The sequence below is a fragment of the Taeniopygia guttata genome, chromosome 1A (assembly GCF_048771995.1).
Source record: "Taeniopygia guttata chromosome 1A, bTaeGut7.mat, whole genome shotgun sequence".
NCBI classification, from domain to species: Eukaryota; Metazoa; Chordata; class Aves; order Passeriformes; family Estrildidae; genus Taeniopygia; species Taeniopygia guttata.
The window spans coordinates 12456575-12477667 of record NC_133025.1 but is presented as its reverse complement, the minus strand read 5'-3'; the positions used below and the strand labels follow the sequence as shown (position 1 = coordinate 12477667).

Here is a 21093-nt window from a genome sequence, read left to right as displayed (position 1 = left end):
TAGTAAATAGCAGTTTACTGATGAGAACTCAACAGAAGAGCATTTCTATGTAAATAGGATTTAAAGCACACAGATAGAAGTATTGCTTGAGGCACAGCATTTTCTATTTAAATTGTTTTGATAAGCTGATTAAAAGAGGTACTTGAGGTTTTCCTAATCGTCAACCCCCTTGATCTCTGCCATGGTGCATCTGATCAAACAGTTCCTATACACCGTGTCCTTAGGGATGGCGTTCTTTTGTTTCAGATTCCAAATTAAATAGCATCTGAGTATAATTATTCTCATAATTAAGGCTGCATATATGATTCCACTTTCTAATAACAAGGGCTTCAATTAATTGTTTTCTCATTCAAATATGTGTTGTACAGGGGGAGCTTGTGATTCTGGAGAATCCCATGAAAATGATGTCATACTGTATGCCAAGATTGAAGGCAGGAGGGAACACATACCTCTTGATACCTTGACCTATTCTGCTTACAAGGTAAATTGTCTTAACCAAAGCAGGTGGATGGGAATGGACAGACCATTCTCTTTTCACGCCATCACAGGAATATTGTGTGGTGAATTCCACAGGGACATTCAAATGTGACATTCCCAAACACAAAAATCAGGTGCAAACCTGGGAGCAATCGGGCACTTTTGCAGCACAGCTCTGCAGTTACTGGTGGTCACTCCAGCCCCAGGCAGGACTGGGCAGTGTTGGCTGGGGCTGGGGAAACAGGCAGGCAAGCAATGGGCAAAAATTGTCAGGTATTAGCTGCAAACTGCAGTGATAACCTCTCCTCACAAGAGATTACTCCTGTTTCCACTCAAGCTCGTTCTAGGCACTGCGTGATGCTGAGGAGCAGGATCCTGAGAGGGTCATTCCTGGCAGAATCAGGGGCTGGGAGAGGATGGAGAGGCTCTGCAGTGGTCAGGGCACGGACTCAGCCATGGGAGGCGGCCGCTGGCAGAGTGCACAGGCAGCATCTCCTCTGCCCAAAGTGCAGCCACCTTCCAACACATACACCACCCTCAGCAGGACAGTAAAGATCTTGCACTTGCCTTCAGATCATTCCTGTCTAGGGAAAAAATCACTTAGACCATGTTTACCCTGAATAAAGAAGCTCTGAGGTCTCCTTATTTTGCTGCTGTAAAGCAGGCAAAATTTGGTATTTCATACATCTGCACACAGGTGCACTAGATATTGAAATGCAGTGTGCTTACATAGTCTGAAGGAAGTTTGATGGTAAAGATGCTGCTGATTTCAAGCACAGATCTGTGTGCATTTTGTCTGTAACTTCAGCACTTAGAAACCAAATGTTTACAATCGGGTTTGGTCTGAGTTCATTTGAGTCACTTGCATTGTTTCATTGTGCATGGCTTCCCTCCTTGCATGCTTCTGTGTGAAAGACAGGGTAGAACTTTTGTAAAACTAAGGAAACTGTAATTGTAAAATAATAAAATATTAATTAGGGAACTTGGGGAGAGATAGGATCTAAAATTACATACAATTCATTGTGGAGGTTTTTTAAAACAAGCAGTTTTAAAGCTGACATCCTCTTTTGACATAATAAAGTTCTAATTACATTGCTTTAGGACAAAGGCTAAGCTTTGTGAGGCAGTGCTTTCATTTATTTCAGCAACATAACATCCTCCCCACTTATGCCTGTGAACTCCTGCTGTTACTCCATTCTCACGTATCCAGAGTAGACATGCCACCACCCTCCTTAGCTTCTGTGAGCTGTAAGGCTCCAGGACAAACATCACCTTCCCTTCCCAATTGAAGGTGACAACATAAACTTGCGCTTCTCAGAACACAGAAAGTGCAGTCTTTTCTTCTGTGCCTTTACAACCAAACAATCCCATCCCTCTGAGGTGATAAGCATGACTGGTACTCAGGGTGCTAATACCTATCCACCTAATAGTAAAAGATTTTATTTGGGATCTTGCGGAAAAAGGTGGCTAAAAATGTTTACAAAATTAATCAAGGAGAGAGAATAGCACATTTGTTTCAGCACAACTAGAGTTGCTTTTTTATTTTAAATTGTACATTGTAACATTTTTAACTTATTTAAGCCTTATTTAATTTCTTTTGAAGGTGCCATCTTTGGTTTCTGTTGTCATTAGTCCGGACCTGCAGACTCCTGCAACCAAATTTTGCCTGAAGCAAAAGAGTCACCAAGGCCACAACAGGAATGTCTGGGCTGTGGATTATTTCCACGTCCTTCCGGTGCTCCCTTCCTCGATGACTCACATGATCCAATTTTCCATCAATTTGGGTTGTGGAACTTACCAACCTGGTAACAGGTAAAACTGGCAAGATCATTCTTTTGGTTATCAGCTTTCTAGTATATTTTTGTCTATAAAATCTGTATAAGGATTTGTAAATCTTTCTTTCAGAAGAAGGGATCCCATTAATAATGACAAATATAAGCTGCTCAAAAGCTAATGTTTCTCCTGATCTTTACAGGCCCAGATTTATGTATCTCATGTGCAATAAAGAGTCATTTAATAGCTTTCCAGGTCAAAACTTGCTTTTCTTAACCCATTATTCTGAAATATGCTCATGATTTCAGAGTGACTTTTGTTTCAGTTTCTAATGGGTATGAGATTTACTTCTTAATACTGTGTAAGGAGGAAAGCATTAAAGGCAGCAGCAGAAACCTGCCCTGCTGACCCCTCTGAGATTACTGATGCCACAAGCATATCTAATTCTAGTAAGACTGGTGATAAATGACCCTCATCTAAATGATCATCAGTGTGAGGAGGTCACTTTCTGTAGGCTGATCACAGAACACTTTTTCTGGTTTTACTTCTTCTGGACATTCTTCTGGACAGTGTGAATTTTTCCATGGGGAAAGGGAGAGAAGGGAGTCATGTTTCATGGAATCATAGAAATGTTGGTAAGAAGGGACTCATATAGGTTATCTGGTGCAACCTGCTGCTGCAGGATTAGTTACTGGGCAGATCAGACATGGCTCTGCCTATCCATGACTTGAAAAATCTTCATGGATGGACACTGTGCCACCTCACCTGCTCAAGTGAAAAAGTGTTTCCTAAAGTACAGTACAAAACTATGAAACCATCATTTTTGTCCTTTGTAGTGTGCCTGACACTACTGAGGAGAGTTTGACTCTGGTTTCCTTGTGAGTGCCCTCTGCCCCACGACAGGATGCTATAGCTCACCCCTCCTCGCCAGGCTGAGCAAGCCAGCTCCTCAGCCCCCCTGAGCTTGGTGCTCAAAGCCATGAACATCCTGTCCATCCTTTCCTCTGCTCTCAAAAGTCTTAATATCCTTCTTCAAATGGAGAACCCAAAACCAAACTGCCCACTGTTCCTCTTCCATTATATACATACGAGAATATTTATCTTGATATTTTATGAGGATTAAGTTACTTTATATTGTGCAGAGTTGAGAGTTTAAAGTAAGAGACTGTGAGTGCTTTTATCTGTGTCCCATGGTATCTACTTCCAGCTGGAAAGAGCTGCATTAACACTGACAGTTCTTGTACCCATGCAGGGTAGCAGAATTCGAAGGGAAGCAAAAATCAAGGCACTGCACTTATATTTGATGGAAAGAGAAGGCAGCAACATTTTCCTACATGAAAAGTGAAAACTTTGCCTATAAACACTCCTGGCTAGTAAACATGTTATATAATTCTCTGTCTCAATCTGTTTTCTGATGCAGATTAGTATATATTTTGAAAGATTAATATTCTTCCTTCTATTTCTGAAGGAGAAGTGAGCTTCTTCATAACTAAAGAAGCATTAGGTCACCATTTTTCCTATTCGTATTTTCCAAATATTGCAGCATTTCACATCTCCCAGCATTATTCATACTGCTTTCATTACTGCAAATGTGAGAGACTCGTGCCGGATATAAGCAGTAAAAATGACCCTCTAAGGTATCTCTACAGATGAACCTGAAATAAACTAGTCAAAATCTCCATAAACTGTTTTAATAGAGACAATATCACAGTGATGGTACATTTAAATAAAGTAATATTGTCAGCAAATTATCATAAAAATAAAAATTCAGAATCCAATAATTTAATATTGAGAAGATGAATTATGACTTTTATAATGTTACAAACATTATAAAATGAATATTACAAACTAATTATGTGGAGGAAATTACAAGAATAATTCAGTAAAATACTAAATCTGTCGTAAATCAAGCACTTTCTATATTACTTTTTCAAGGTCTTTAGAATGTAAGGCATCTAAGGATTTCCTTATAGGTTGCAAACAATTTGTGGTTTTTTTAACCCAGGAAAGAGACAGCCCATGCATGAACAGCTAGTGGTCTTTTGCCACCTTCTGCAGATGTAATAATTAGCAGCTGGCAGTTATAGGTGTCCTGTGCTTGCATGATGCTGTCTAGCTATGATTAATCCAAAGTTTCTTGTCATATCTGAAACTATTGCAATATGAAATATAAAAGTAATGCAGTTCTTTTAACAGCAGCAGCATAAAAACACTGGCTAGATGGTGGCCCAACAAGAACTCCATGTTCCAGCAATCTTCAGTCTAAAAACTTTTGGCATTTCTCATACTCATGAAACTTTGTCTCACGTTTGCATTCGCAGGATTTTTTGTATTAAAATTCTGCTCAAAATTATTTCTTGTTTCCTCATCAGTTATTAGAAATAACAGATTTGGTGGTTTCTCAGGGTTGGTACTTCTACATTGAGATCTATACCAGCTACCCTCATGGCATCTTTCTCCTTTCTTTCCTTCAATGTGTTACCAGTGTCAGCTTGGAGTTCTCAACCAACCATGGTCGCTCATGGTCGCTGCTCCACCAGGAATGTTTGCCTGAGATATGTGCCGGGCCTCACCTGCCCCACAGCACCATCTACGCCTCTGAAAACTACAGCGGGTGAGCGCGCTCTCTGAGGAACTGAGATGGGAATTGTAGGTGGCAGGAGAAGGCAGCAAAGCACACTGCTCTGTGTCACCATTCATTTCTGGCTACCTGGGGACAGCAAGGAAGGAGTGTTCTGAGCTCCATGGCTACCCAGTAATGAAACCTGAAATGTATGGGGCTGCTTCTGTTGCATAGTAATAATTTTTTGAGGCTAAAGAGGAATTACAAAAAAAGCTACTTTTGGACAGCATGTTGATAAGAAGAAGAAAACTTTTATCTTGTCAAAGCCACAAAGGTTTTCTTCTTGGTCAGAAAAAACACTACTCAAAGCTGTATTTACCTCCTCAGACACATTTACTCATGTGGGATCCCAGTACTGGCTTACAGTGAGGCACATCCTCCGTACTTCTGCAGATGGAGATGGTTATTAGTGTCATTTTCTTATATCAACCTTTCTCAGTATTGAGTCACTTCTCTACTGTTCTCACTGAAAAATTAACTGTGGCATTTTTCTGCATAGCACAAAATCCCTTGGTACGCCGACTTCCATAACACTTAGAAAAAGAAGGTGCAGTTGAAGCATGGCTATGATCTGATGGAACATAGCCCATACAATTTTCATAGGTACCATTACTCCTGGTGTGTTCAGGAAGTGTAGCCTCTGTGGAGGATAGAGAATGATGGCCCAAACTGCAGCATGCCAAATCCTCTGCACCACTCCTCACCCTCTGAGGGTTTTCACCACAGTTCAGCCCTGCTGAAGTTTCAATTTTAGGAGATATTCATGAAGATGGAGAAGCTCTGCTGCAGCAAATGAGCTTATGGTCTTTGCCAATTTCATGTATGCCTACAGGGAGAAATGGCTGGGTTTTATAAGACAATAACTAATATTCATGTACTGTATGATATATGGACTTCTTATTTTTAATTTGCATTTTCTAAAGCTGCTGTAAACTTATGCTTCATTTGAGCAGATTTTTAAATTAAGCTTCTCACAAAGCTTCCAGAATACATAAACATATCTACAAAATATGTTGCATAATAACTGTCAGTGCAAAATCCTAGAGTCTGTGTTGTATGTATTTCAGGTGGAACCGAATAACTATTCCCCTTCCCAACGCTGCACTAACAAGTGACACCAGGATTCGATGGAGGCAAACAGGACCAATCCTTGGAAATATGTGGGCAATCGATAATAGTTAGTATTCTTACCCATGATCATGACACATCAGAAAAGTAAATTTGATATGCTGCTCTAAGTAAACATGTTTTCCACAATCGCTAGTCAATGAAGTTTGTTAAATTCCTATTCTGCTTAGTTGAGTTTGGTAGCAGGTGCATTTTGAAGCTAGAGAGAGAATCTGCCATTAGAAAAGACAACAGTCTACAAGATTTTTTTTTTTCCATTTAATTGAATGCTTTCCAGGAAAAAATATTGGCTTAATGTAACATTTCTTCTGTCTGCTTAGTCCTAATTACATAAATAGATTTCACACTGGCTGTTAAGGACATGTACTGCAGCAGCCTAAGCAACAGGAGCAGCATCTGGGACATATTTTGCTTCTGGACATAGAAGACCATCTTCAAGCAATGCTGCTACCAAAACACTGACAAAACCTTACATTGTTTACTATATCTTCAGGGGAAAATGCCATCTGTTTCAGGGAACTGTTCCTCTCTTCAAAAATTATTTTTCACATACCTTTTCTTTAAATGGATGTGAAGAACTGGGAGAAGTGTACGTTGAAAAATTTTTATATTACTTATTACAGAGGAAAACCAGGACCAGAATTATCAAGCAATACTTTAAAGGGCAGTAAAAAGTATTTAGGAACACAGGATTAAATGTATGAAATGCAGAAATAAGTATGATTGAAAGAGTAACTGCAAATTTTTTTAGCTTGCTTGTTAGCCTTAAGTGATTTGGAACTGAGTAAGCTACATTCAGAATTTGTTTGGTTAGATGCATGAAATATGTAATTTAGAGATTCACACTGCTGTACAATAGCCTCCATTATATAATTTCACTATAAATAGTGAAACTTTGTAGTGATTCCCAGTAACACTTCATATGGTGCCTAGAAATGGTAAATATTTACATTTTGCAGAATTCTTAAAATATATTGATGCCTAGTATTGACAAGAAAATCTTGAAGCTGCTAAGGTAATAACATTATGGAAATTTTGTCACTAAAAGTAATGAAAATTGTTCTCTTAATAGTAATAGGAAGTATCATCATCTTGACATTCTGGATATATTATTAATGCTTCTCTTTAGCGATGTGATATACATCAAAAAGAAAGCAAAATTAAGGGAAAGATAGGTATATAAAGAGGAGAAGATATCTGTGAGTATCTGCAAAGATAAGTTGCTATCTAAAAAAAAATGCTGTCTCTAAATGTTGGAGACACTCATGAGAGGTTCTCAAAAACCACAGCAAGATGAAATCAATCCAGGGATACAAATTCCTTACAACAGAACAAAACAAGATTTTGAAAATAATTTGACAATTCATTTATCTGCACAACCTTTGCTTATACAACAAAATGCAACTCCATGAAAGGATGCTGCATGCTCCTGTGTGCACAATATCAAGAAAAGGTTTGCCAACTATCTGCCTAGAAAGTGCCTGCTCTGAATTTGAGGTGCAGAACCATGACACAGGAATCAAGTCTTAAAGACATATTTCTCAGATTTTGAATGCTTCCTTTGTTAAATACTAGTAACACTGAAGTTTACACTGTATTGTAGAAAAAAACTTGTAAATGTTGTCAAACCACTCAAATCCTTGAAGAGAGGAAGATTTTCAAAGATTCAGCACTCTTGACTTTTAGCTTCATAACTGCTTCCTATGTGAATTAAGTTTTAAATGAAATCTGGAAGCTGGCCATCTTTCAGAAAGTCTGGAAAAATGCCAATTTCCGTAAAGTTTTTTTCATAATGAATGACATCATTACATCTTTAACCCTTCTACTTTTACCACCCCCTCAAAAAGACCTCAAAAGATTTAAAAATCAAACAGACAGAACAGAATTTTTTGCACCCTGAGAAGTGAGAATAACTAGAAATCGTATGAAATCTGATAAGGACTTAGTTTTAGGGAGTATCTAAGAGGGATTTGAGTGTGTCTGCTAGGGAGAGCTGACACCCTGCTGTGATGGGCAACATCATAAAACTAGGAAAAGGAAAAAGTACTTCTTCCTATAGATTATTTCAAATTAGTGGTTATTTCTTCCAAATGTCACACTGCCTGTGGGTAACTCCAAGTAATAGGAATTCTTCAGCAGAAAAGATGGCACTATTCATGGTTAAGGCCTTTTAGCATTTTGTATTAAAATAATATTACCCACAAGTTATGACTTTTCTTTATTGTATTGTAGTGCAAGAGATTATACTGAGATTTTCACATCTTTCCATCCTTCATATTTTTCACACTGTCAGTAAGGACTCATTGGAGGAAGATGAAGCAAAAGAATAAAACAAGTCTGGTGCATTTGGAGCATTTAGGATGTGGAATTTTGTTCCATTTAAACAAATCAGTGAAGGAGTATGAAAATTAATAGTTACTTGAGACATATCAGGGCAGGTTCTTATTCCACTAAATCCTGTCTAGTAAAGTATGTAGATTTCAATGAGAGAAGAATAGTGACATATTTTTTAAATCTACAAGACTGCTACTGGAATGCACCAATATATAGATTGGATTACATCTCCAAAATAAGATGAAGGGAATGTCAATGAAAAATTGTGAAAAAGGTCAATGCCTACCAAATTCTCTGATCTCATTCACAGACAGTAATTAAGACGATACTAGTGGCCACAGTACTGTGTCTTTAGCCACAGATGGACATGACACACTAAATAATAAATTATTCCTGATTGTCCTTGACACAGAAAAATGCTTTATATCCTTTCATAGACCTTTTCCAGATAGTGGGATTAAAATAAATACAATAATTGTATGATAGGTCTGTACACTTCCTTTTATTCATCATATTCTGTTTGCCACATAGCATAACTCTCAGTTTAACTGATTTCTCTCTCTGCAGTTTATATTGGTCCATCTTGCCTCAAATTCTGCTCAGGGCGAGGACAGTGTACTAGAAATGGCTGCAAGTAAGTTTTATATTCAGTACTCATGTTCAATTTCTGTCACAGAGTTCACTTGGTCATGTGAAAGTTGAAATTATTTTCATTTCAGTCCTTGCTCTTTTAGATGACTAAATATAAAACTAGCATAAACCTCAGAATTCATAAAGCTCACTGGAAAGCTAAAGATGATTATTTCTAAACAGCAGCATGTTTAGTATTTTTTTTTATTATTTTCTTCAGGTATAGTGTCTAACTTCCAATTCATCTTAAAATGTGCTACAGAGCAGACTGAAATGTCAGGGATGTATACTTTATACTGGTTAGAGATGTGATTTTTTACTTTATCACTTTTGTATTAAATGTTGAGAAGGAATTACAATTTTAAGAGTTCTAATATCCCATAACCTAACATACCTCAAGGACAGAAGATAAGCACTCCACTTTTTTCTGATAGTTTGGCTTGCTAAAAGGGTTCCACTCTAAAAAATAAAAAGGTACTTACTCAAAACCAGTAAGCACATTCTTAATATTTGTGTAACTACATTTAGGTATTAACAAGAGTGTGACCCACAGGGCATTTTCTTTTGTAACTTAATTTCTTGTAACCATGTCTAGTATGCTGCAGCTAAAAGCAAATTTGTCATTTTACATATGAACAACTGTAATTATGTCAGCAGGGGTTTTGTTCCAAAAATTAATTTAAAAATTTCTGTACTGTTATATGTAGATTCATGGGGTGTTCATAAATACGTATTTTTTTAATTTGAAAAGTAAATACTAACTAACAGAAATAATTCGCTTTGCACTGTACCTAAGTTCAAAGAGGTTCTTGGGCCTTAGACTTGAGAGGGACCTTGTGGGTGTCCTCAGTCCATGAACTACTGCAGCCACCGTGCTTGTTGACAACCAGGCACTCCAAAGATGGGTCACCAATGGTGCTTGTCGCCTCACTGCAGGTGTGACCCCGGCTTTTCAGGGCCGGCGTGTGAGACGGCGTCGCAGACCTTCCCCATGTTCATCTCCGAGAGCTTCGCCAGCTCCCGCCTCTCCTCCTACCACAGCTTCTACTCCATCCGCGGGGCCGAGGTCAGCTTCGGCTGCGGGGTCCTGGCCAGCGGCAAAGCCCTGGTCTTCAACAAGGACGGGAGACGCCAGCTCATCACCTCCTTCCTGGACAGCTCCCAGTCCAGGTGAGAGGGAAGGAGGAGTCGTGTGAAGCAAAGAAATGGGGGAGCCTCTCCAGCTACAGCTTTGTCTGTTATTAAACCAGTTGTTTTAGCAGGGGAAAAAAGCTTTTAAAAAACTCCTAGTTCCATGTTTTATTGGTAATTTTGTAGCCTTGCCTTTCTTCCCGCTTGCTTTGTAAATAACAGGGTCCAAACCAGACTGGAGGGAAGTTATTGTACAGCTTGGATGGAAAATACGAAATGTTAATATCAAACCTGAGTGTCAAAGCCAAGTGCTAATTAATTATTTATAAGATTGTGTTTATTTGACAGCTTGTGGCAACTGATTAGATCCATTCACTATCTTTGCCTCCCCTTCAGTGCCTAATAAATAATTAAATGCATCAATGATTGGCATTTTTTAACTATATGTGCCACAATGCATTACTTGACAATAAAAACAAATCGCATACAAAACCCCATAACCAATATTTATCAAAATTTGCCTAGATTGAGAAGATCTGAAAACAACCTGGTTAGGGCAAAAACAAAACCAAAACAAAGAAACAGCAACCAAAAAAAAAACCCACTGTGAAAACAATACCCTGCAAATATTTGTGTGATTGTGGTGCAGGTTCATATTTGTGTGGTTGTGGTGCAGGTTCATATTTGTATGGTTGTGGTGCAGGTTCCTGCAGTTCACGCTGCGCTTGGGCAGCAAGTCGGTGCTGAGCACCTGCAAAGCGCCCGACCAGCCCGGGGAAGGAGTGCTGCTGCACTACTCCTACGACAACGGCATCACCTGGAAACTGCTGGAGCACTACTCTTATCTCAACTACCATGAGCCAAGGTACGTGCACAATTATCACAAGGAGTTATTTGCATGCAGTTGTGCTGCTTGTGGCGGTCACTGCAATGTGGAGATTGAGTGCATGGTGCAAGAGGAGATGAAGAGTTTTTATCACACACCGAAAGTTACCACCTTCCTTTAAAATTTTGCAGCTGTTCTAGGCGCATCTCATTTTGTCACTCCATAAAAATGAGCACATTGGTTTAATGGCTTTCAAATCTCAGGTGATACACCAGAACAAGCTGAGGTAGTGCAGGATGAGGGATAGGAGTGTGCTTGTGGGAAATAGGGGCATGACTCTTTCCATGGAAGCAGCCACTTGTAAAGAAAAATTAACATAAATTATTTGTAGCTTTGAAGCCACAGATACCCTCACTACACCATCCTCTGGGATTAGGAGTTTGCAGGCAGCACAGGACAGCTGAGACACGATCTGATTGTGAGGATCTCTGCAGGGTTGTGAGGATCTCTGAGGTCAGCAGGGAAACTACGCCTGCTCCTACTCTCAAGGCAATCGCATGAGTTCATGGCTGTGTCTCTGCCCTGGGCTGGGCTTGGTGTCCTGGGAGAACCTGCTGGTGACTGTGCCTGGGACTTGCACAAATAAAAAAAAGATGAACAATGAGTAAATTTCATCTAACAACCCTTATGCTTGGTGTCAGATTAGAGAGAGGACTGTATCTCTTGTATTTAGAGAAGGTGTTCCTTCTGTACTGATGTACTGATGCATTTGTGTGTACCATCCACCAAATTTAGTAGAGCAATACAAAATCAGCATGCCTGTACCAAAAGCCTGGAACAGTCTAGTCTGGATCTATGCAAACCCTCTCAAACCTGGCAGCAGCCACCTTCACAGGGTGCTGCAGCAGAGCCAATAAATGCCAGTTAAAGGAGATGCTCTGCAAAGGGGCCCAGAAGAGGCAGATCTGACAGTGGCATCACTGGACTCATTCCAGCAGGTCCATTTTCTGCCCATTCATAGCTTTGACCTGGGTATTGCCCTATGTCTTCTCTACCAAGTTCCAGGAAAACATCTTAGTCAGCCCCAGAGGTGGACTGTAAATATCTTGCAAGTAATTTTAGCTACACATAAGTGTTTCATTATTGATATTTACTGAGCTGAGTGCTTTCTTAAAAACAAAAAAGAAATTATATTTTTACATCTTATAAATAACTCAATATTTAAAGTGTGATAAAGAATGTTCTAATGGAAAAAAAAACCCCTTGTAGCAATAAAATTATTTCCTGGGAGCTATAGGAAAAACTCAAAAATGCGAGAGGAGGACTGTATTTGGTAGAAATATATTGTAGACTATAATTTTTGAAGTTCTAAATGTTTCCAAAGGAAAGATGCTACAGACTGGAACACTGATGAATCTTCAAACTTTCCTTTGCCTACGTTTTTTATAGTCACACATATATTTTATATGACCCTCTTTCTAATTCTTAGATTCAAGATTACATCTGTAGGAATTATATTTCCCTAAAGGTTTTTAATATATAGCACTATGAAATTTTTATAACAAAAAAGGAAAATACATATTCTGGTGACTGATTTTAATCAAGTTTAAGATATAAATGTAATAAATGTCATAGATGCCAGAGACTATTTTGCTTTTTGAGGTTAGGTGTGAAACACAATTCCTGTTGTTCTGACAAGGTACAGAGAAAAGTACAATATGCACAAGTTAGAGAGATTTTGCCATGGGTGATAGATAGCTAGGTAGGTAGGTAGGTAGGTAGGTAGGTAGGTAGATAGATAGATAGATAGATAGATAGATAGATAGATAGATAGATAGATAGATAGATAGATAGATAGATAGATATTCAGTCCACTCCGGGAAGATAAAGAAATGACATACATACAAACCTGAAGCTAATGCTGGCAAATAATTATGAACAAAGCTTCACCTTTTCATATTATGTTGTCTGAATATATCAGCATTTTTAGTAACATAGATAGACTGCTGCAAAGTTTGGCAATCAGTCTGTATCCACAAATTTAATTAATCTTCAGTCATACAAAAAAATAATTACACATTTAATGTTCTGCTGAAAAGGTGAATTTAATCTGCTAACATTTGACAGCTGCATTTTTCTTCTGGGCAGAACAGCGGTGGCTTTTCAATATTAGGTATGCGCATAGCTTGAAAGAATGAGATCAGAGCAAAGGTCTCCCAGCTGGTTTTTAACAAATTTAATGGTGGCTGGTAATGTAAGTAGGAACACTTTTCTTCTCTGCAGCAGAAAAGTCATTAGCAGGAATCCCCCTCCCTTTCCATCTATCTCCAACAAATCAAAGCCAGACAGGAGGAGTTGTTACAACTGGAGGTGTAGTCAGGTTCTGCATACTAACATATGTGCCATACGTGGTGGTTTACACCTACATTTTTAAATTGTGTTAGCTTAATCCCCTGGGATGGGGAATTTATTTTAACATCTGTTAAATATTTTAACATCTGATATGTGTATCAGTGGTGCATGTCATGATTTAGGATTTTCTGTATATTACTGTCTGTGAGAATTAGTGTCCACATGGACAAGCTTATGAGAGTCAAGTGTGAAAGGGAAGATACAGGCATCAGAGGCAGCCAGCAGCAGAGAAATATGCCCTGGATTATGGCAGAGGATTAGCTCACACAAGTGCCAGGTGCTTCACAGTGCCCACTGGATACAGTGCTCCTCCTAGCAGGGTACCAGCTTTCCTCAGGTTCATACCCCTGAATCATGGCAGAAAAAAATATGGTTCCTTTTAGCATCAGTAGCAATTTCTTGTCATTTTTGCTGTTAAAAAATTAACCCAAAAGGTTATTAAGTTGCTTCTTATGAGGAAATCCTTAGTAGAAAAGAAGTCAGGGTCTGAAGGTGTTCAAACGTATTTATTTGAGTGTAAAGGAAATGTACCCACCAGACATAAAGTGTGTACTGTGCTGGTCCCATGCCACAGGGACACAGCCATGTCACCTCTGGCTGTCCTTCCCCACTTCTCTCTCCAGTTTGTGGATGGCAGAAAGCAGTTCCTAGAAAAGCCAGACAGGACTTTTTGAGTGCTTCCCACCTGTTTGGCCAAGCTATTTGATTATTTTTTTCTGGTTAATGGATTAATGTATTCTCCTTTAAAATTAATGTGACAGTAAACAACAGTGTTATAAATCTACTCATATCTACAAGGTTGTTGTATCAAGTCATTTTTAAAAGTGTGGGTTTGCACTAGGAGTGCCACAGGCACAAGACGCATATGCAGAGAACAAAACATTACAACAGGCAGCTTAGAAAGCCCTGGGTATGAAAAATATTTGGTGCTGGAGTTTAAAAAGATGCTTTCAGTTTACCGGATATATAATTTTATCTACATTTCCTCGAAGAGAGAAAGAAAAATAACAGCTACATGATGAGCTGGCTGAAAACCCTTTACCCAGCAACTAATTATACCCCAATGGAGACAAATGTCCCTGTTGCCAGTGTGTCTCACAGTTGATGTGGCCATGTGGGGTACCATGGTCTTGGTGATTTATGGAGCTTTCAAAAAGGTGTCATTGCTGTGGCAATTAATGTGTACTCCTTCCTGTAGTGTATGAAAATTGTTCCTGGAAATCAGATAATATTCTTAATTTTCTTTGCAGTTTTTCAATTCTAGGTACGTTGATATAGCTGCCATGAAAAATCAGGTGACCTTGCATACCAGAAGCACCTGGGACTCACCTCCAGTTGCATCTCCACACAGCTACAAAAAAGGAGTGTCTGCCAAAAAGGACTACACATAATCACACTGTCTGACATGATGAACCTTTTCCACTTGATTGTGGCAATTTACAGGGGTGGGCTCTTCTAGGACAAGAGCACCATTAGAATAATATCAATGCTATGTGGGGAATGCAAATGTTTACAAGATTCATATCTTCAGGATAAAACCCACTGAGTCTGACAAAGGGGAACTAGAATTCTTAAATCCTTATCAGCTCATCATTCCTTGGCTAATTTACTGAGAGGTCCACATTGGAAGCAAAAATTACAAGTTAGGTAGAAACTCTTTCTGGTGGCTTTTGCACATGACTGGTTTTCAGTAAATGAACTGATTACCAAGAGAACTAACAATTCCCTTGACCCTTTCACTGGTAGCATCCATACCAGCAGATGCTACAGCATTTGTGGGTTAAATTTACTCCATGACTTTTAGGGTCAGTAAGGAAAAGTTACCGAAAATACATCCCCATGGAATTATTACAAACAGGAAAAACTGGCAATAACAACTTTGTTTTGTTTTCCAGAATAATTTCAGTGGAGCTGCCTGAAGATGCAAGGCAGGTTGGCATTCAGTTCAGATGGTGGCAGCCATACCACTCTTCTCAAGGTGAAGATGTGTGGGCAATCGATGAAATCATCATGACCTCTGTGCTTTTCAACAGCATCAGTCTGGACTTCACCAACCTGGTTGAAGTCACACAGTCTCTAGGGTTCTACCTGGGAAATGTTCAGCCCTACTGTGGGCATGACTGGACTCTCTGGTAAGAAACATGTATTCTTTCCTGTTCTACTTCTGGTTTGTCTTGTCTATTCATCCTGCTGTGGATCAAGTTACTGCTGCAAGTGACATCAGAGTAATAATGTGTCTCATCCTCACACTGTGGACAAAAATACAGAAATACAGTCACTAATCTCATTGCAATTAGCAGTAAGTTTTTCACCTCTTTGCACAGATTTATGTTTGACGGGAACATTGAATGTAGCATTCTTTTTCCATGAAATATTTAAAGAATAATCCTAAAAAATTTAGAAATATTTCATAATCTTCACTTAAAATCCAGGCAGGTTAATATGGATATGCATGTAATGAAATAATATGTTAAGTACAGACTCTGAATGTTGTGTAAGTGATGTTCAGATCTGTGTACATAGCCATTATATTGTAATCCAGAAAGCAAAGGCAGCAGAATATAAGCATTATCCATTTGTAGTTGCTTTATCTGGTATTATATTTTTATATCTATATATGTGTGTTTATGCTTATGTTTATGGTTATGTGTATGTTTATACCTGATATTATTATTTATCAGTCATTTGCGTTGTGATCACCATTATGACATATTGCAATTAGGTCTAAAATATGCTGTGTACTTAGAAACAAAAGCAAGAAAACATCACACCTCTCAAAGGAAATAAAGGCAAGAGAAGCAAAATAAGGGAACAACAAAGGAAAAAACTGTTAGGATTGCATAAAAATACACTTTTTCAACTAAAACAGTAACACACTTCACAGAAGAAAAATCTGGAGCACTTGAATGTAACATTTGGAATTAATACAAGGGAAGCTCAATTTAATCTGTGTGTTTTGATTAAAACCAAATAACAGTTTCATGCAAGTCTCATCAACCTATAAACCCAGTATAGTTTTAATTGGCATAGATATATTTCTTTGGAGAAAGTACAATCACAGTAATTATAGAAAACCTGAAGAAAATAAAATAATTTTAGCATCCCCATGGACACTCAGAGAAACACTGTTGGAATTTTATTAACAACTATCTCTGAGCAATCTGATTTGACTTTCTGATCATCTGTCAAACTAAAAAGAGTTGGCTTAGCAGTAGGAACAACACCAAATGTGTCCTAGCACTGATAATGAGGCAGTAGAAGCACCATTAACCACTTTAATAAGGACAAGGAAGGTACTAGCTGCTCATTAAAATGAAACAACATGTTAGGGCTCAAATTGTTTGCATCTTCCTTACCAAAGAGTTAGAAATAATGCCTTTTAATGACATTGTTTTCCCTCTGTACTTTTAAGACCAGTTTATCATGGGGAGGAGGGCAGATAAGATAACAGAGGTTCCTCTCTTTTCCTCCCATGACTCTAAATCGGAATCAAAATAACACTAAGCTAAATTCTCCATCCCATATGGAGATGGGCTAGGGATTGTAGTGCTCAGTCATAGTAGAAACACTGAAGTTTCCATGCATCAAATATAGAATCAAAACCTTCCTCGCTTTTTATGTCTAAATATTTTTCATTATCATTGGAAAACATGAACTCTATCCTTCACTGACCTTGCTCCTCCCAAGGGAAATTTTTAAACTTACACAAAGTCTGTACAAATGGTTGCTAGTTAAATTAATTATTGTTGGGTCTTCCCATCTGTGAGTCCATTTGGTTTTCATTTTCTAACTCATGAGTTTCTAACTCACAAGCAGATCTTGCAGTAGCACTGACACCATCCTCTTGAGAACAGTCTGACAACTGCTTTTTATTAGTACAACTATGGGAAATATGCTACCAATCATTTTACAGGGTGTCATCCCCAGGCCCATAAATTGCTTTTAATTGTCTATTAGGTCTCCATTTCTGCCTTAGAACCTGTGAACATGAAACATTTTTCCTTAAATTTGGAAAAAAATTGAGGAGGGTAATTTTTTAAATTTTTATTAAGAGACAGGCTGTGCTTTTCCATACCTAGCTTCATTTAAAAAAAAATTATTGATAACCATATGTTTTGATCAAAGGTGATTTTTGGGTATTTTCCCGGTCTCTGTCTGAGCAGTCATTTTATTTGATAGTCATCATCATCATTTGGTTTCAGAATGGATCCTTAACTTTATTACATCAAGCATATTGGTTGTACTGAAAGGACTCTAGAACACATTAGAATGAAGTGTTTGATGATGTAAAATAATTTAACACTTCTCCAAAATGCTCATGTTCAGGCCAAGTTTTGAACCAAATGTCTCTGAAGTATTACAGGCTATATACAGCCACTTGCTGAAATTCATTTAAATATTGATAAGGATGCTAACGCTATATATATATATATCTGGACACAAGTAAAATAGCTTAATATAAATAAACTGTCTTCAGTCACATTACAGCACTATGATTTAATTCAGTGTAGCAAACAATAGAGTGTCCCACTGTCCCTGGAGAAGCCTGAGGGAAGACTGTAAACCTGTCTTGTCATGAACTATGTTTATGGAGCAATGTCATACAGTGGTCCTGCTTCAGCTTGGTAGTTTACCAGTGTCTTAAATGTTTTGTTGTTTAGAGTAATTGTTACTCTGTAACATGAAGAAAGTTTCTTTTAGGTAATCAACTTAATTATATTAATGATGTTCATACATTTAGGAATTATTTAGCAAAGTAGGTATGATGTGATGCAAAAAGGCCAAACATCCCCTCTTCTGATGGAAGCAAAGCTGTGTCTGGTGCGAGCATTGGGCCATTGTGTCAATATTTTCAGTCAAGGCAGCTTTACAAAACAAGCTTCATCCATGTGGCTTTTCAGTATTCCTAAAAGTACCAGCCTTGAAAATATGGTAACTCTGGGGATCTCAGAGCAGTTTGGAGCAATGCAGGTTGGCTGACATTGACTGTGATACCATTCCCAGAAGTACCAATTAGTTGGCAGTGCTTGGAGGGAGAGTGATTGTTCTGAGGGCACCTATGGGTATTGTATTCCTGTGTCTCCGCAGGTCTAATTACACACGTGCCAGAAACCCACTCACAGCAACAAATTTATACAAAAATGAAGCCTCTGCATTCTCATTTCTGAAGTTTTTTTAGTTAATTATTGCTACGCCAGGGACATTACTTCATCTTTTAAAATTCTGGAAAGGTATTCCAGCTGTGTGGCTCCCAGAACAAAGAAAACACTTGGTATTCCAGCAAAAGAGCAAACCCCTAACCACGTACATGAGAGATCTGGAGAGTAAAAAAGGGACAAGGTGGAGCCCACAACTTTAATACTACTTGTGTTCAGCTGGAGGCAAAATGTGGATGATAAAGGACTTTGTGTACCTGTAGTGTGATTTCCTTCCCTCAAAATAGCTTCTTATAGAGCATCACATATTGTCAGGATCTCAACACTATCTTCCTTTTCTACATTTCTTTAATATGCATTTTAAAGAACTGATTTGACTTTTTAACTTACTTAGTATATTTACTTAATATACTATGTACAGTATCTAGTGGCTAAGCTATTAAATTAAAATTAATACTAAATTTAAAATATTTTAATCATGACCTGAATGCTACCAGAAAGAAAATATTAGAGTTTAAGGCACTTTTTTTTTCCTCATTATATTTAATAGCATTGAATAAAGGGAATTTTTGTGAAGACAAGAGCAAAACGTAGCATTTAATTATTTGCCCTTTTTTTCACTACAAGTTCTTTACTTGTCTTCTATTACTTTGGGATGACAGCTTCTGGGCAGATGTTTCATGAAATTGTTGTGTTTCTACTCCTTTATTCTGTTCAGATAAGCTTTAGGTAACTGTGATGTGCTGCTGTGCCCAGGTTTTTGTGTGCAGTGCCAAATCCTCTTCCAAAGCAGTGCTACACATAACTTTCAGCTGCTTACACTGCACATGTTTGACTGATACCTGAAGAGCCTGGCTGTATTGGCACGTATTTCCCAACAGGGCTTCAGCCTATGTCAGATCAAATCAGCTTTAGCTTTTAAATTTGGGTTTTTTTGTGATTTTTTAAAATACAAGATAAAGTTTAGAAGAAAAATAAATTCAGGCATTATCCAAACAAGTTGTTCTGAGGTGCATTCAGATCTAACCACGAAGCCACAAACCATAGGCTGGGAGCTGGACTGCTGATGAGTGTACATTATATCCTCCTCTTAACATAAAATTATCCTTCCTATTGAGAAGAAAAACATTGAGAAGACCAACTGAAAGGGCAAACAGCTCAGATACAGTTTTCCAAGGTAACTTATTGCCTTCCAGTACAGTTGTCCCTGTGCCCTCGCAGTGAAGGGAATGTCCACCCACAGGCACTTTGGGCTGCTGAGTGACAGGACAAAGTGAAAAATTCCATATAATGTCTTGAGCTGGATCATTTTTAGGAAATCAAGTCACAAAAGTAAGGTCAGAGAGTTGAAAGCAGACAGGATCTTAACTAATGCCAAGTAACAGAAATTTGATAATGACAAAACTAATGTCAGCTTTCAGTAATTTCTTCTAAAGCTTTAAGGTAGGATGCTGAGATTTATGGCATAAGTGCTCTCTCTGGAAAGGACTCTATAGAAAACAATACAGGTCAGTGAATTAATTTAAAAGAGTCCTTAGTGACACTGACTTGTATTCCTTGTCCTCACACTCACTTTGTCATGACCTTCAATTTTACTGGAGCAGAAGCTCATATGTTCTTCTGTATTGTATTTAAAGATTATGACTTCTTATTTAAGATAATAAACTGTAGCTTCCTCAATCATAAGAGCAACCTTGAACTAGATTATTCTCTTCATCACCATTGTACTGAATGGAGCTTTTTCTTTTCCATGATGATTTGCAGTGATTTTCTTTAAAAAGAGCCAATCCCTTTTCTAAATTGTTCACCTTTAAGAATAGTCTTAGAAAATATTGAAGCTGAAAGGACTACAGTACTTCTGAAGACACTAACATCTCAAACTAAGGAGAGGGAAGCAATTTTCATTATATGTGAACTTTCATTAACATACTCTGTTTTGACATCTGGTGGGCAAAATTCGATGTTTAAGTTGTTATTACTTCCTTCTTATGCTTCTGTTGTATTTGAGGTTTTTAATTTTGTTGTTTCCTTTTTGTTTTGAATAGTGCATAGAAGAAAATCCTGCATTTAAAGTGAAATAATCTTGGAATTTCAGACTATAAATTGTATTACTATATATATGATAACTGGGTACCTTGCAAAATATATGTGTATATGTGTGTTCAAACATTACTAATGTTCTCCAATCCACTGGAAAATCTAAATCTTGTATCAGTGCATCCTACAGAAAAGAAGCCAAGAGTAGAAGATTAATTCTGAAACACATTTAAGTGAATGAATTCCATATAGGTACACTTGAAAATCAATGAAGTTAACAGTGTATATAATAAGAATATTTTGAACTAGATTCAGAGTATCTTAACTGCCCAGTATTAGAATGAAATTACTGCTGTGGCAAGACCTTCAGCAATGGACACCCAAGAGAATGAACTTTCTTTTTGTTGTTCTTCCCTTATGTTTCCCTTTGCTAGATCCTAACTTCATCTTTAATACAAAGAGCATATAGTAAGAACTAACGGAATAATTCAGTGTTTCACATTCTGGGATACATCAAGACCTTCCTGGTAACTGGCAGAAGTACCAGCAGAAAGATTCTTCTGTGC

At 38.0% G+C, this 21093-nt stretch overlaps 1 protein-coding gene across 2 annotated transcripts in view; it reads left to right on the top strand.

Annotated features, from left to right (window-relative positions):
• RELN (reelin) overlaps positions 1-21093 on the top strand; it is a 276674-nt gene that overhangs the window by 170772 nt on the left and 84809 nt on the right. For both annotated transcript variants that reach the window (XM_030291632.4, XM_072919453.1), the window contains exons 13-20: positions 369-481; positions 2081-2289; positions 4736-4864; positions 5941-6050; positions 8903-8969; positions 9902-10135; positions 10800-10961; positions 15230-15466. In XM_030291632.4, coding sequence (XP_030147492.4) covers positions 369-481; positions 2081-2289; positions 4736-4864; positions 5941-6050; positions 8903-8969; positions 9902-10135; positions 10800-10961; positions 15230-15466 — 1261 coding nt within the window. The remainder of the gene's footprint in view (positions 1-368; positions 482-2080; positions 2290-4735; positions 4865-5940; positions 6051-8902; positions 8970-9901; positions 10136-10799; positions 10962-15229; positions 15467-21093) is intronic.